Below are 18,026 nucleotides of genomic sequence, written 5' to 3' on the forward strand. Positions count from 1 at the left end.
ACCCTTTTAAGGGGGAGTTTACAGACAGTATTTTTAGAAACATAATATTGTTTTTGGGGCAATGTATCATCACGTTTTTGAGCTTAAGAGAAAAGACGATAAATGTCTGTATTTGGCTTCATCAAGTGGTTTGAAATTGTTGTAAGTGACATTAGCTTTATGCTTTTTCTTTTGAAATGTAATCTATTGCAAAACTGTATACTTAATGGAAATCTGTCATCAGTGTCTCCTGCATTAACCTGTCAGTACAGACAGGTAGTGCAGGTGACACTGATGACAACGGTACTTACCTTGTCCCATTCCGTGCTGTCGTTCTCCGGCAATCCTCTTCATTTACTTCCGGCCCTGACTTAGGGCATGGGCGGAGCTTAGTGACATCATCACTGCTGTTCTCTGCTGGGTCCCACTGCTAGCAAAAAAAAGCGGTAACGTCACTAAGCTCTGCCCATGTTCCAAGTCAGGCTCGGAGCTGAAGATATTGAAGAGGATTGCTGGAGAACTACAGCACAAAACATGATAAGGTAAGTACCGTTGTCATCAGTGTCACCTGCACTACCTGTCTGTACCGACAGGTTAGTGCAGGTGAAACTGATGACAGATTTCATTTAACTAAATCATTAATTTTAGCCTGTAGTTTATCTAGCAATGCAATCTTTGAATACACTGTTGATACATAGTATGTTCTCTCTTTAAAAAGTAAAAATGAATCACATCCTCAGTGACAAACGCTCAAACCCATCCTTTAGTAACCGTCAAGAATACTGAAGAATACCATGCACTTATGTGGTAAAACAGGTGCACATAAGTAAAAGCAATTGCTTAATATTGAAAAAGAACTAGAAACTTTTCATCTGTATATTACTCTTTGTTTCAAAATGACTCTTACTGCTCTCACATTATCTATTTAAATTATAGTTCTTGTTTCCCAGTTACAAAAACAAAATTCAGTGAGTGAAAATTATAAGAGAACACATATCTGACCCCTGGCATTTATTCATTCTACAGCAGCTGGTATTTAAAATCAATCCCATTGTTAAGTATGTACCATACAGGCTATTATATGAAATATAAAGGATTCATCACTTCTCTTTTCTTTGATTTCCAATCCTGCTGGCCCTTGCAGAGGAGTCTTACTTGTTTGCGCTAACATGCAAAATTACATATTGTTCAAAAATTATCCCAGATATACCAGATTAAAGGAAAAAATAAAGCCATTTACACAGCAGAGGTAGATCCACAAAACCAATGCATTTAAAGTACCTAATAACTTGATGTATATAGTCTATGTGTAGTTAAGAATGCACAGGTTACATTGGTGCAGTATTATTATAATTATTATTAATTTTATTATTTTTAATTATTTTAAATATTTTTTAATCACTGGAAAATTAGGGCATTTTTTTATTAATTCGTTATTTTGTAATTACCGTATTTTTCGTCATATAAGACGCTCCGGCATATAAGACGCACCTACATTTTATAGGATAAAAATCTAGAAAATAAAGATTTTGAACCAAATACAATGTAAAGTATAGGACAGTGGTCTACAAACTGCGGACCTCCAGATGTTACAAAATTACAACACCCAGCATGCCCGGACAGCCAACGGCTGTCCGAGCATGCTGGGAGTTGTAGTTTTGCAACATCTGGAGGTCCGCAGGTTGAAGACCACTGGTATAGGAAGTAGTACTCACGTGTCCCCGCCACTCCGGACCCGTCACTGCTGCCCTGGATGTCGCACTCCATCGCTGTCGCCGCGTCCCCGGGTGGTCCCCATCGCTCCGGAAAGTCTCTGCTGCCCGGTATCCCCGCTCTCCGTCGCCGCCATGATGTCACTACGCACGCTGCTACGCACGCCGCTCCTATTGGATGACGGTACGGCGTGCGCCACGAACTGATGATGATGTAGGAGAGCACCGGCCATGCAGGGGATCCCGGCACGGAGCAGACACCAAGGAGGCAGGTAAGGTCCCTCCCGGTGTCCTGTAAGCTGTTCGGGCCGCCACGATTTCACCGTGGCAGTCCCGAACAGCCCGACTGAACAGCCGGGTTAGTGTTATTTTCGCTTCAGATGCGGCGGTCAGCTTTGATCGCCACATCTGAAGGGTAAATACAGGCCATCACCGCGATCAGTGATGTCCTGTATTAGCCGCGGGTCCTGGCCATTGATGACCGCAGGGATCGGCCACGATAGGTGTGTATTCGCCTTATAGAGGTACAAACTTTCCCCCACCAGTTTTGGGGAAGAAAAAGTGCGTCTTATATAGCGGTAATCTATTTGTCCATATTTTATATAACATGTACCACAAAAGGCTTTATAAAAGCTATCAGTTATCCTGTTAAATACTAGGTCACATATGTTAAAACTTTAGAGAAATACTAACTTGAGTTATTTACCAACTAGATTTACTTGAGGCATAAATTTTAAATCTTCACAAAAAAGTTACATATTTAGAAGGGATATTGCAATTTTAGTGTACCTTTTAGAGAGTTAAACTACTCTAATTCACAAGAAAAGGCTTTTTTCACATCCTCAAACGCCATCACTTTAGTATAAAACTAGATGCCAAAATAAGCATCATAAAATGTCAGGCCTCCGGCAGTGGCACTAAGGGTCACTGACTGTTTATTTTGTCTCTTATATCTTAGCTGTAGTAAAATCTAAGTGCACACAAAAGCAGCCAAAACTGATTTCCTTTTATTTTTCAAAATTCTAATTTTTTTTTCCCGTTAAAATGTCATTAAAGGGGTACTCTGAGAGCTATTTGTTGCTATGTTACCACCTGGAAAAATGTAGGTATGCTGAAGAGTTTGACTCTTCTACACAACCTTTATTAACCAAAGAAAACATTTGAATGCAAAGATTTATAATGTAAATATATTTTATACAAAGGTCACATAAACATGTTCTTAAAAAAAGAAGAACTAATATTTACAATCTAGAATGATAATATTTTTTTATGTTTCTGTTTATATTGTGCTAATGAAAAGCAGGAAAAGGTCTGAAAGAAATATGTAAAATGTACATAAATAAATATTATTTTTCAAGTTTGCATGTTCCAAAGAACTGTTTAGGAATTACAAGAAGCTACTCTTGGACATACACATTGGAGTGCTGTTGGATGACAGCTACCTCTACCAGCTTCACAGTAAACATACTCACTTGGCCCAGCATATTGGTAGCTTTTAATAGAAAGAGGTACAGCCATGGCCGTAAATGTTGGCACCCCTAAAATTTTTCAAGAAAATTAAGTATTTCTTCAGAAAAGGATTGCAGTAACACATGTTATGCTATATGTTTATTCTCTTTTTGTGTATTGGAGCTAAACCAAAAAAGGAAGGAAAAAAAGCAAATTGGACATAATGTCACACCAAACTCCAAAAAATGGTATGGACAAAATTATTGGCACCCTTAACTTATGGTTGTACACCCTTTGGAACAAATAACTGACATCAGTCACTTCCTATAACCTTCAATAAGCTTCTTACACCTCTCAGACGGAATGCTGGACCACTCTTCCTTTGCAAACTGCTTCAGGTCTCTCTTATTGGAGGGTGGCCTTTTCCCAACAGCAATTTTAAGATCTCTCCACAGGTGTTCAATGGGATTTAGATCTGGACTAATTTCTGGCCACTTCAGAACTCTCCAGCGCTTTGTATCCATCCATTTCTAGGTGCTTTTTGACATATGTTTGGGGTCATTGTCCTGCTGGAAGACCCAATATCTCGGACACAAACCCCGCTTTCTGACACTGGGCTGTACAGTGCGACCCAAAATCTATTGCTAATCCTCAAATTTCATGATGCTTTGAACACATTCAAGGCACGCAGTGTCAGAGGCAGCAAAACAACCCCAAAACATCATTGAACCTCCACCATATTTCACTGTAGGTACTGTGTTCTTTTCTTTTTTAGCCTCATTCCGTTTTTCGGTAAACAGTAGAATGATGGGCTTTACCAAAAAGCTCTATCTTGGTCTCATCTGTCCACAAGATGCTTTTGGCTTACTTAAGATCATTTTGGCAAACTGTAGTCTTGCTTTTTTATATCTGTGTCAGCAGTGGGGTCCTCCTGGGTCTCCTGCCATAACATTTCATTTCATTTAAATGTCAACGGATAGTTCGCGCTGACACTTATACTCCCTGAGCCTGCAGGACAGTTTGAATATCTTTGGAACTTGTTTGGGGCTGCTTATCTACCATCTGGACTATCCTGCGTTGACACCATTCATCAATTTTTCTCTTCTGTCCATGCCCAGGGAGATTAGCTAGAGTGCCAGGGGTTGCAAACTTCTTGATAATGTTGCACACTGTGGACAAAGGAAAATCTAGATCTCTGGAGATGGACTTGTAACCTTAAGATTGTTCATATTTTTCCACAATTTTGGTTCTCAAGTTCTCTTCTCCTCTTTTTATTGTCCATGCTTAGTGTGGCACACACAGACACACAATGCAAAGACTAAGTGAACTTCTCTCCTTTTTATTTGCTTTCAGGTGTGATTTTTATATTGCCCACACCTGTTGCTTGCCCCAGGTGAGTTTAAAAAAGCATCACATGCTTGAAACAATCTTATTTTTCCACAATTTTGAAAGGGTGCCAATCATTTTGTCCAGACCATTTTTGGAGTTTGGTGTGACATTATGTCCAATTAGATTTTGTTCCTCCCTTTTTTGGTTTAGTTCCAATACACACAAAGGGAATAAACATGTGTATAGCAACACATGTGTTACTGTAATCCTTTTCTGTGAGAAATACTTCATTTTCTTGAAAAATTTCAGGGGTGCCAACATTTACGACCATGACTGTAAATAATAGAACAAAGAAACAGGCATGCTAATAACCCAACAAGATAGCTTCCTCTTTTCCCTTGTCAGTAGGCCCCATACACAAGAGCTAATCAGCCAATCCTGTCAATATTTGTGGATGGTGAGTTTCACAGCCTGAAATAGAGCTACTATAGAGTTAGGGGAATAATGGGTAAAGGTTCTTCTCTTCTTACTACACATAACATTTACACAGTAAACTCAAGTATTGTGGCACCTATTGTATGTGAGATTATGCTCATCTGCTTCTATAAAGGCTTTAACCCCTTGCCGCAAAACGCCATTTATAAACGGTGCTGCGGCATGGCAGGGTTATGAAGCGAGCTCAGGAGCTGAGCTCGTATCATACCCGCAAGGTCCTTTCTGCTTTCAGCAGCCAGGACCCGTGGCTAATGCTGGACATTGCCATTCCGGCAGATGTCCGGCATTAACTTTTTAGACACGGCAATCAAAGTTGATCGCTGCGTCTAAAGTGAAAGCTTCCCAGCAGCTCAGTAGGGGTGATCGGGACCATCGTGGTGAAACTGCAGTGTCCGGATCAGCTAGGACACACGAGGAGGGTATCTTACCTGCCTCCTCCGCGTCCAATCGCCGAATTACTGCTGCGTGGCTGAGATCCAGGCAGGAGCAGTCAAGCGGCGATGACACTGATCAATGCTATGCTATGGCAATGCATTAATGAGTGCCTGCACTCTGTATAATGGATGTTATGATTTTTTGAAAGGGTTATGATTTTTTAAAGGTAAGGAGGAAAAAACGAGAGTGCAAGAAGGAAAAAATGCTATGTCCTTAAGGGGTTAATAAATGGAGGTTAATAAACATTACATTGGATTCATAGACACATTTGTTTATCCGTTCTTTAATGCTCCAGATTTCTCAACAATTACTTGTCTTTATTAAAACATATCATGCATATTGTTGTTTGACTGTAACATAATAATATAATGAAAGTGTTGGGTATCAAAGAAACAGCCTGTAAAACCAAACCAGACAAGTGCATACAGCTCTTAACAAACAGTAATCGGGATGGGTGGCTTCTGTGATCATTGGATGTTGTCATGTGATCTCCACAGCTCGTCATGGACAGTACACTAACATTACATTACACAATGTGGCTAGATAAAGTAAGTAAAATAAGGTATAGGGGTGAAATAAGGTCACAAAGTGATGCTTCACTAAAAAAGCATTTACAAGAAATAAAAATTTGATTTTTGGCAGCACCCTGGGTCCTGAATTTTTTTGTTTCTCTGGAAAACCCCTTCAACTTTACACATATATATGGTGATAGATGTGCTGGGAATTTTCAGGGCTCTAAAACAGCAGTAAAAGAGCAAGAAAATAGCTGAAAACTGGCTCCATTGGATTTTAGAGGTTCTGGAAAGTCACATTTTTTTCGAGACTTGTGTCTGTACGTAGATATGAAAGATACAAACCCTGTATCTTCCTACAATGAAAGGTGTTTTTTTCATATTTTAGTAAGATTTGTCTGCCTAAATCTAGGTTTTCTTGTAGGCTTTTTCTGGCGTTTTTATTTTGGAAAACTTCCACTACAGTTTTTGAGCCAAAGTTTGAAGTGGATCCAGTAGGACGAATAAATAAGTCTTTCCTTTATATTTCCCATTCCTTGAATGCACTTCTGGCTTAGGCTCAAAAACAGCAGCAGTAGTTTTCCCAAAAAAATTCCAGAAAAAAACCTCTATAGAAACCTAGCATTACTGATCTAAAACAAAGTAGCTGTAAAAAGTCACTTTTAGAGCTATAAGAACTTGCTGTCATGACATTAACAAGAAATAAATTCCTCTTCATGACACGACTGGAAATTCCTATGACAATGCAGAAATTGTCAGGTGCTCTGTATTGTGCAGTGATTTCATTTTCAATGTTTTTCTAAACATTACAGCTATATATAGACAGTGCTGCTCATCCTGGTTCAGAGTTCACCAGACTGCTAATATACTGTGCCAAGCAAAACAAATCCCCAATCTAGTTTAACTAGATGCAACTTAGGGTATCAATGCTCTGGTGGGTCATGTGCCTTCAGTGCTGGGTGCCAACAAGAAGCCAGAAAGCTACTTTACCATTAGTGTTGAGTGCGAATATTCGAAATACGACTTTTTACCGTGAATATCGGCCCTTTGCAATTTGGCAAATATTTAGAATATAATGATATATTCGTATTGACGAATATTTTTTTTTTTTTATGTGAATTTACGCGAATATTTATATGAATATCGGCACTTCCAGACTGGACACTGATCCCTCCCTTCTTTTAGGTGAAAAATACATGCACACTATGTGAATTTCATTACGAATTTTCGTATGGAAAAAAAAAAAGAACGAACATAGCGAATATGCGATTTTCGGGAACATAGGACAATATTTGTCCATATATTTGCGACATATCACAAATTCGAATATGGCCCTTGCCGCTCATCACTATTTACCATGTCCCAGGTATCTAGATGCTAAGCAAGGGCTAAATCTTTGCTCCTGATGACTGACAGCCTATCTACATCTCTGAAATACCTTTAACCCCTTTTCTCATTCTCATGTCCATGTATGTGATGAATGGGATGAACTGAGCTTGCTCTCTATAAGGCTGGTGCCAGCTATGTACAATAGCTGACACTCACTGTCAAACTTCTGTCTGATTCCAGCAATTTACCTTCCTAGATGCCACAGTCAAGAACAACCACTGTATCTGAATGATTATTTGACAGGTGCTGGTCCTTAAAGGAGTACTCCTGTGTAAAAATCCTAATCCTTCCAGTACTTATCAGCTGCTGTTTTCTCCAGAGAAAGTTGTGTAGTTCTTTCCAGTCTGACCACAGTGCTCTCTGCTGACACCTCTGTTTGTGTCAGGAACTGTCCATAGCAGGAGAGGTTTTCTATGGGATCTTAGGTCGCAGGGGCCTGACAAAGCATCAAGAGGTGCGATACGGCTGTGTCCCGACGCCTTAATCCCCCCCGTAACATCCTCCGCCTCCCGCTGCACTGTCACCTGTTCGCAATGTTCATTGTTTGATATAACTCCCTCAGTATCGGGTGAATTGGTCCGCTATTTCTTTTTTCTGTGAACTTTGAATTTGTGCATATTTTCAGCGTAGAGCACCACCCGTAGGAGAACAGACACCTGGTGCATTTTAGTGTATATGTAGAAGGTCTACACCGACAGGTATATAGGGCTGTGGCGGATCTTTCCCTTCTTTTGTGTTTGCATAACATGAATAGTGATGCCATATTCGAATTTGCAATATTTCGCGAATGTATGGATGAATATTCGTCCTATATTTGCGAAATTCACATATTCGATATATTCACGGTTATTTTCATGATAAATATTCACGATAAATTCACGATAAATATTCGAATTGCGAATATTCGCACCCAACACTAAACAAGAACAATATATGTTGGGTAGTGCTGATCTGCAGAACAATGTCAACATGTCAATGTTACTGTATGGTGAACTGAATAAAAGTAAGCATCCCCCCCCCCCCCCCCATTTGCTGAATTAAAGAGTTGTTTTTACATCCCACAAAATATTTGTTTTACATAACATTTTATGGTAAAATGGTGATAAAAAGTTGGTTATAAGGCAAAAAAAAAGCATTAAAAAAACTGTATATGAATTGTACAAAAATGTTTTAAAAAAGTCAATACATTTTCAGCCCTGAATTTGAACACTGGGTCCATGAAGTTGTGCTGTGACTTTTTTATTTTCTTGTATTGTTGCTTCCGCCTTGCCAAACTGGCTGGTCACCTGCATGGCACAGAACTGGTCAAGTGCTGACTTCTCCTCTGGACTTTGTATATGAATTGTAAATGTTCTAGGTATCCAATAAATAGATCCATACAGTTGCATTCAGCTAGCATCTAATTTATGCATTATGGGATCCAAACATGTGCTGTGCAAACATACGTACAACTGTCACTAACTTCCATTATTAAAAAGGTATTTTTTACAATTATTTTTTGTGGTTTCTTCCTTTTTTTGAAGTGTAAGCAATATAATCTTCTCCTTACAATAAGAAATAGCTACAATGTCAGACAAAAGAGCACATCCACCTCCTGGTATCTACCTCATATCCATATTTTACGAACTTTGTGTTCAAATGTGACATGAATAGAGCCTAATGTTGTCGCGCAGTCCATAGACCCTGTGTGAAATGTGAAATCTTTACACCTACAAAGCTATTAAAACTGGTATAATGTTATTTTAAAGTGTAAAGCAATGTAGTTGTTCCTTCTCAGGAAATGAGATATTGGAAGCCTTGAATACTTGCTGTGTTAATGGGTTCTAAATAACTATAATGCTAGAGATACTTCAATATAACAGCTGAGTGAATGTGCTCATATCAGTCAAACTAATAGAATTCTTAAAAGGATCACAAAAAATTAAACCCCTTGCATTTTGTTTTTATTTTTCTTCTGATGAAAATATACCACTTATATTAACAAATAGTTTCCATATAAGTCAATGAAAATATACAGTATACTGTACTATAGACTGTGAAATGAATGTAAAATGGTACAAGTTGGTTTTTAGGCCTATAGTTGATTTCCTTGGTAACTGAATATTGCACCACACAAAATGTTGTCTTGGGAACTTTTACAATCATATGTTGCCAGAATGGGGTAAAAACTATAACAAATAAACATATACTCACCTGCTACTGGTCCTTCTGCATAGCACATCCTAGTTTTTATCTTGGCCCAAGGAAGTGTGCCCTCCACTGATTGGCCACAGTGGAGACTTGACTAGCCACTGATTGGCTAATCAGGCACTTCCTTGTGTCAAGATGGAGAACAGGAAGCGCTGTACAGTGCCACCAGGGAGAGCGAGACAGATGTATAGATGTTTTTTATTATTTGTACATCCTGGCCACATGAAATTGTAAAAGTTATTCCCCAGACACCCATTTAATTTGTATGCTAGTCTCAGCTGCAAGAGGTGCATCAACCAATAGAATAAACTGGCAGTTTACTTAAATTATTTTTTGGCATATGATAGAGCAGGTAAAATAATTAAGATTTGTAGTTTACTTCCTGTAAAAAAAAATATATATATTTTTATGTCACTTTCATGGCCTTATACATCTGGCCACTAGGGGTCTCCCTTCTGGACCAGACCGCATTCCGTCAAAAGCACATACTTTGGTCTCCTGCTGGACTGGCAGGAGACCAAACTCAGGAAGTGCTGTCTGGCCATAGGCAGTGAATAACACTCGTTATCTGCCTGTGTATGAAACAGGGAGAGCAAGTGCTATGAGGAATGCGGTCTGGACAAGAAGGGAGACTCGTAGTGCCCAGATTTATAAGGCCATGCATTTTTTTACAGGGATTAAATTACAAATCTTTTTTATTTTACCTGCTCTATCATATGCAAAAAAAATTTTTTTATTGATAGTGCTCATTTAAAGCTGTCTGTATACATATAACAGGCAAGACTCTGGAGGTGGTTCATCTTCCAACTACCGATCTTTCTCTACCCGGAGATGTGCTGTCAAGAGAGAACCTCAAAGTTCCTGTACACATTAAATTGTTAGCTGGCCCTGCCAAAATTTTGAATTTTGTCAAACACAATTCTAATGTGTATGTCTTACTTTGCTCTGCTCAATATATTTTGGTCAATATGCCTCCAAAATTGTTTAATTTTTTTATGGTAAATATATCAACATTTGCTCATTTTTACTTTTACTGTGAAGACTTGGTCTACATGGGGGGGGGGATACAATACAATTATGGGGTGCAGAACAATGCAATGTGCAACGACCCCCATGTTCAGTGGATATTTACATTTGAGTACTATTTATCATACTTGTTATCATGCATTCAGTCATGCATTCACACTTTATATTACTATTCCATTAGAAAGTATGTTTTTTTATTACCTGTTATAGTATATGGATAGTAGTTCCAAGCCTTTTCTGTAATGTAGAATATCTTTGGCACAAATCCTCTCACCCATGTTGGAAGTTTGCTGAAAAAGTCCAACACAAAATAATCAATATAACTGTGAATTTAACAAAAAATGTTATCTTCTTTATATCATCATCATCATAAATGGTGCATTAAACATATGTATGTTGCAAAGGTAGTAACTTTCGGCACAATTGTGTATTAGAAAGTACTTATCTGAAGTACTTGGCAAAAGCTGTAATGATTATAAAAATAAGGCTAGGTTCACACCATGTCTGTGGTGCACATTCAGTATATATGTTAGTGAAATGTCTAGAACTGTACAACAGGCCCTTAGACTTTGACTGGTATATATTGGTTGCCTCAACTGTATTGAAAAAGCAGTCACCTACAAATTTTAGTATAACTGTGTCCAGAAAAAAACTATCACATTTGAAACTGCAAAAGTTGCAGAGGAGAAAACTTGGATCCTCCTGGTGCTGACCCGATAAATGAAGAAGCCGTGAAGGACAGTAGATAAAATATTCACAATTCTTTAATCTGCGCTAGAGACTACGCATTTCAAGGGGTGGGACCCCCTCTTCGTCAGGTCATTTGATAGGATGGGTGTCATACACGTCATATATATATATATATATATATATATATATATATATATATATACGGGGGAAAGCCCGCAAAACAGTAAGGGGTGTCCGCCTCTGTACCGTTCCTACGACCACTTTTGAATATTGCCACTACAATCACTACATGGGCCCTGGTCCATCACAATGTTAAACTTAACACTCTCTTGATTCCACCATCTATTAGTCCGTTTAGCATCAGACCCATCAATACACTACATTTGGTGGCAGACCAAGGGGATTCACAGATATTGGATCTCTTTGCTCTATCATCCCCTACCATTACCTCCATTTCTCCTCCTTTTTTAGAGAAAGCCCCCCTGATACCTGTGAAATTGAAACCATCACAGACTTCTTCCCGAGAACATTTGGAAAAAGAAAACTAGAAGGGGCTGAATAGGAGGAGCCAACAAAAAAACAAGGAAAAATAGCAACAAGAGATTAGAATCCCCCCTTTGGAGACAACTGAAGGGGGCACTTCTACCAGTTTTAACCAATTTACTATAAAAATTATTAACCTATCTCATTATGTCCTGAACAATGACGAAGCATCACTGCTACAGAAAGGTTTGTCCTACTGCCCGCACTACAGTTCTAAGAAATTTGATCTTTTTTTGGACCTTCATCAATTTACACGCCGGCTCACATTGCAACGGCACTTTTTACTTCCTAATAGAAAACCCGATAAATTCAATATCGAGGATCCCTTGCCAGGGGTACACCCAGAGGTCAAAACTAAATCGCGGTTTTACCCCACTGCTAGCCAGGGACACTACATCAAAACGTTCCACGAACTTGTGGCAAATTAAATCTGAAGGTTTCCGACAGCGATTCCACCACACTCCAAAGAAGGGCTCTTAACTAAGAAAGAAAAGATGGCTTTGAAAAGAATAAAAGAGAACACAGCGATTATAATTCAACCTGCTGATAAAGGGGGGGGGGGGGGGGGGATTGTCATCCAAGATTTTGTGGATTACGAAAAGGAAGCATCCAAGATACTAGGAGACTCCACCTATTATGAGAGAACTGTTGGGGACCTATTTCCACAACTTCAGAAAACCATTCTCAATTTGATTAATGACAGTTTCAGTAGGAATCTGATCACAAAGAAAGAAAAAAAAAAGTATACATTCAGAATCCTAGTGTTTCTTTCTATTACCATCTTCCCAAAGTTCACAAGAATGCTACCCATCCCCCAGGACGACCAATAATCTCTTGGATTAACAGCCCAACTAGCAATATTTCACAATACCTCGATTTGATTCTGCAACCTCATGTACAAAGACTCCTGAGTTATTTGAAAAATTCGGACGATCTCATCCTCCTCCTGAAAAATCATCTATGGGAGGATGATATGATTTTTCCAGCTATGGACGTCACCACTCTCTATAGTAATATAGATCATGATCTGGGTATATCTAGCACCCGATCTTTCTTAGAGAACGATCCTGATATGACACATGAGCAGATTCCTTTTTTGTTACAGTGTTTGGAATTCATTTTTAAAAATAATTTTTTTATTTTTAATGGTGGAACATACCACCAAAAGAAGGGTACGGCAATGGGAACTCGAATGGCCCCTTCGTATGCGAACCTCTTTATGGGGGTCTTCGAGGAAACTTGGATTAAATCCAACCCCCTCTTTCAAAAGCATGTAGTGATGTACAAAAGATATATTGACAACTTGTTCATCCTATGGAGAGGTACCCCGACACAAATAGAAGATTTTGTGAAACATATTAATAGTAACAATTGGGGTATAACTCTGACTCCAAACTATTCCGCCAATATCATTGAGTTTTTAGATCTCTCCATCTCTCACACCGGCAGAGAGATAATTACAGAAACATATTTCAAGCCGGTGGATTCAAACAGCTATATGCCTTTTTCTAGTGGACATTATCATAAATGGAAAATTAACATCCCTTATGGACAGTTCCGACGCATAAGGAAGAACTGTACCAACCTTTCTACCTTCAAGAAACAAGCAAAAATTCTAAGAAACCGGTTCCTGAAGAAAGGTTATCCTAATGAACTTATTAAAAACGCATATTCTCGAGCATCAAATCTCACCCAAGATGATTGCCTACCTTCGTCCAAAATTGCATTTGACTCAGTTTTGAAATCTAGCCCAAATAATCCACTGTCGACATCAGGAGGACAACAACACAGGAATAATTTTATTACAACTTATTCAGGAGTACACTCTTTGATTAAGAAGATTCTTCATAAACATTGGGGAATTTTAAGATCAGATCCCTACTTGGGAAAAATATTGCCGAAATAAACCCGGCATTACTTTTCGCAGGGCTCCCTCCCTGCGTAATATTGTCGTACAAATAAATATACTACACCTGCTATAAATTCCACCAGGACCTCCGGCTCTCTAGTTAAGAAAGGAGTGTTTAAATGTGGCAAATCCAGATGCCTTTGCTGCCGGTCGATTAACCATGGAAGCACTATGTTTTCAAGTACTCATACTGGAGAGAAATACCCAATAAAAACCCATATTGATTGTCAAACTTCTTTTACCATCTACTTAATAACCTGTAAATGTGTCAGACAATACGACGGACGTACAAGCCAACAGTTACACCTACGTTTGAATCAACATCGCAATAACATCAAAAAAGGTTTCTTACAACACGGTTTCTCACGTCATATTGCATTAACACATAAATTAGAAGAATCACCAGGACCTCCGGCTCTCTAGTTAAGAAAGGAGTGTTTAAATGCGGCAAATCCAGATGCCTTTGCTGCCGGTCGATTAACCATGGAAGCACTATGTTTTTAAATACTCATACTGGAGAGAAATACCCAATGAAAACCCATATTGATTGCCAAACTTCTTTTACCATCTACTTACTAACCTGTAAATGTGTCAGACAATACGACGGACGTACAAGCCAACAGTTACACCTACGTTTGACTCAACATCGCAATAACATCAAAAAAGGTTTCTTACAACACGGTTTCTCACGTCATATTGCATTAACACATAAATTAGAAGAATCAAATCTAATCACAATTATGCCACTCGAACACACCCCGATATCAGTACTGAACCGATTTGAGGTCCTATGCCGTAAGGAAATGTATTAGATTTATACATTACACTCCCTGCAACAGTTTGGCTTAAATGAGATTACTGAACTTGTTTGTTAAAAATTACCATTTACTCCTTTTAGCGCCTAGAATTTAGCGTTCACCAGTTATGATTTTGTTTTTATGCTATATCTGGAAATTTTGCTGAAACCATTGAACTGACTCATTTTAAATAGTGTTGGTCTAGATATGTATGTATCTTTTTGAGCTTTTTGCCTTATATGCTAAATGTTGGATATTTATTATAAGCTCGTGGGATGGGAGCGACCGATATAATGTAATATATATATATATAACTTAATATATATATATCACCTAGAGCGACCGATATAATATAATATAATACATATATCTCCTTAGTTTGATGATGGCCCTCCGATTACGGCTAGACTGCTTTTTGTTTGCGGGCCGTCTCCCATCCTCACCTGAGCCGCAATGTACATCGAGCGGCTTTTGGAGACCGGTCACATGTTTTGTAACCTAGCCATACAGCACCTATTTGCTAACTATGGTTGGTGAGCGCCAGGAGGATCCAAGTTTTTTCCTCTGCAACTCTTGCAGTTTCAAACGTGATTTCCCCAACCGCTACTGTGCTACACAGAGACGGGCAGGATCCAGGCTGCTTCCCGACATCTTACCCTAATATTGGGTTACAAGTGAGTGGTTATTCTTACTGCTGTTTTCATTTACCTCTGTACCATCGGAGTAATGCCACATGTCTTTTGCGCTTTTGTCTGTTTTATATCTTTTTCATATTGTACAAGTCAGAGAAAACCTATATGATATAGCTATACAGTTATATTTGTCTTGAGAGACAATTTCAGAAGTCTTACCGAACATAATGTAATAATTTAATATAGTTATAACCTAGAATACCGCTTACTAAAAGGTAACATAAGGCTATAAGGCATGCTAGGTTAACAAGATCTTACATTTGTAACCTTTCTATTTTTATAAGTATAGCACAATATGAAGCATAACTAGTAAAAGGTTAAAGAATAACTAAGTAAAATACGCTCTTAAATGAATTACAAGAAGATGTTCAAAGTTCAAAATTTAAATGAGGTATCCAGTCATTTTAATTATTGTTAAAGCCCATCTGTCACTTCAGAAGATTTTTTAAAAATCCGAATGGCTTTGTTAAGTTAACCCTTCAGAGTGGTAACAAGGTGATTTTAGTGTTCTCACTGTGGTTATTGAGTCCCTTAGAGTCCCCTCCATGATTAACAGCTATTTCTCAGTTCTTCCTTTTCAGCGGGGTGTTGCCAAAGCTGGGCCAGTAGTACACACAGGTTCTTTCTTTCCCTTATTTGTCTGGCCAATTATGGCATTGCATTTACTCTTTAATGACATGTTATGGTATAGTGCTAGTGAAATTGCACTACCTGATCAGGCTGTGCTGGGGATGATTTATAGGACACAAAATGAAAAAGGATACAGGGAGGGTTCACTGATGCATTGGCTTTGCAATGAGCTATGTGACCAGAAATAAAGGAAACAGCAGAATAGCAAGGAAGGGAGCAGGCAGACAAGCAAAGAGGTAGTTCATTAGCACTGACCTACTGCTGATGGGATGAGAGGGAAGCCTTTCAGGAACCATAAGGATCTGGAATTTTACAGATTGCAGGGTAATAGTCCAGGCTTACTACCCTAATCCTGCACAGACGAGAAGCTAAGTCCTGCCCCCACTTCCTGTGTTCCATTCCGGTCTACCTGTTACCTGACATCTATTTTCTATAACAACAACAGATTGCAGAGTTAGATTTGCTCAGTTTTCAGGTACATAGCCAAGGCTCTCTCTTTCTCATCCACTGAATACAGCAGTACCTACAGCAGTGTGTTTTCTTATGATCTAGTTGTTACTAGAGACAGAATTCTCCTAATAACTAGTAGTGGAAAGTAAATTGAAGAGCAGGGAGACAGCTAGTAGCCAAGACGTTGGAACATTTTGGCTGGAAAAGAGGTGGTTTTTGGTAAATTAATTTTATACAAACATGTCAGGAATCACATTGGTGACACGTTATTTGAACTGACAATGGCCATTGAAATCCAGTTCATAATGTTGTAATACATCAAATAGCTGTACTGCACCTTTCTGATCCTGTGAATCTGGTTTGGATGCCACCCTGATTCTGTGTTAAAAGGGCAAGTAAGTAGAGACCAGTGGGGAACCGAGGAAGCATCAGAAGGGAGCGTCAGAGCTTGGGTAAGGTTAATATCTCTTCTTTTATTATTTTATAAATAGCCAGGCACCCTCTTTAAAATTAACCTGCTACTTTTAAAATGCTTATCATCTTATTTAGCAGGAAAATGAATCTTCACACCAACACAGAAATAATTACAGTCAATCAAACTTCTATGTATTGTTTCAGTAACCCTGAACTTTCTTTTCCATTTGATCTCCCATATATTCAGCCCATAGGGACTTAAAAGTTGAGTTTGACATTTAGACAGATTTCAGGTTACACTACACCAGGCATCGGCACGCGGGGTGCTTTTGAGTGGCACATGGGGCCCCGGGCGGAGAGGCGCCCACTATGCTAATTGGGATCCAGGACACTTGTCCTGGATCCCCAGGCAAGTGAGTGCCGCTTTCAGCTGTGTACGCACACGCACACACAGCTAAAGCCTCCTCTCAGCATGTGCTGCAGGACCTGCAGCTTCACTGAGAGGAGACCGGTGACCTATGCCCGCACACAGCTCAGGTGCCGATGACGTCACTCATCGGCGCCTGCACTGTAGCGGGAGAACGCAGCCAGCCTGTGCTGCCCAGGAGATCCCAGCGTGGGAAATAGGTGAGTAAAAGTTAGTTTTTTTTAATCATCCTGGCATTAGCAGAGCAGGGGAGGGAAGGTGACGGAGAGGGGGATGCAGGTGACGGGGGAAGGGGGAGCAAGTGACAGGGAGGGGGATAATGATTTGGATGTGAAGGAGCACTGGCTACTTCCTTACCTGGCTACCTACACAATTACCTGCCTGGCTACCTACCTTATTAATTTCCTGGTTACATACTCACCTACTTAACCATCTGGTTACCTACCAACATAGCTACTTACCTACATAGCAACCAAAGTACATACATACATAGCTACCCATTTACCTACCTTGCTACCTACCTATGAACTTACCTCCATATCTACTTACCTACCTTCATAGCTACCTACCTAACTACTTATATCCAAGAAAAATTGTGGCTCACCAAAGTATAAAGTACATAATTCAGTGCAGTTTATTCCACTTCAAACAGTGTTACAGAGCAGGCAACGTTTTGTCGCCTCTCATACTTGACAAAGGCGAAGACAGGTTGCTGAAACGTAGCCTGCTCTGTAACACTGTTTGGAATGGAATAAACTGCACTGAATTCTGCACTTCTGGGGACTGCAAAAGAAAAATGCAGAAACTAAGATTTTGTCCTGCAGATGCTGCAGTGATGGGTTTTGGCTGGAAGAAGTCATCATGGTGGTTTGAGCCAGAAGGAGAACAGAAGGAAAGAGGACAATGCCAACCATGAAAGATGTAAATTGTGAGTCAGTTACTGTAACTGCATGTATAT

The 18,026-nt window shown here is 39.3% G+C and overlaps 1 protein-coding gene across 1 annotated transcript in view; it reads right to left on the reverse strand.

Moving 5' to 3' along the window:
- Positions 1-18,026, reverse strand: part of LOC130293840 (cytoplasmic phosphatidylinositol transfer protein 1-like) — a 218,742-nt gene that overhangs the window by 81,823 nt on the left and 118,893 nt on the right. Inside the window, exon 3 of the mRNA XM_056542999.1 lies at positions 10,718-10,806. Coding sequence (XP_056398974.1) covers positions 10,718-10,806 — 89 coding nt within the window. The remainder of the gene's footprint in view (positions 1-10,717; positions 10,807-18,026) is intronic.

This window comes from Hyla sarda, chromosome 10 (assembly GCF_029499605.1).
Source record: "Hyla sarda isolate aHylSar1 chromosome 10, aHylSar1.hap1, whole genome shotgun sequence".
In the NCBI taxonomy this organism is placed as follows: Eukaryota; Metazoa; Chordata; class Amphibia; order Anura; family Hylidae; genus Hyla; species Hyla sarda.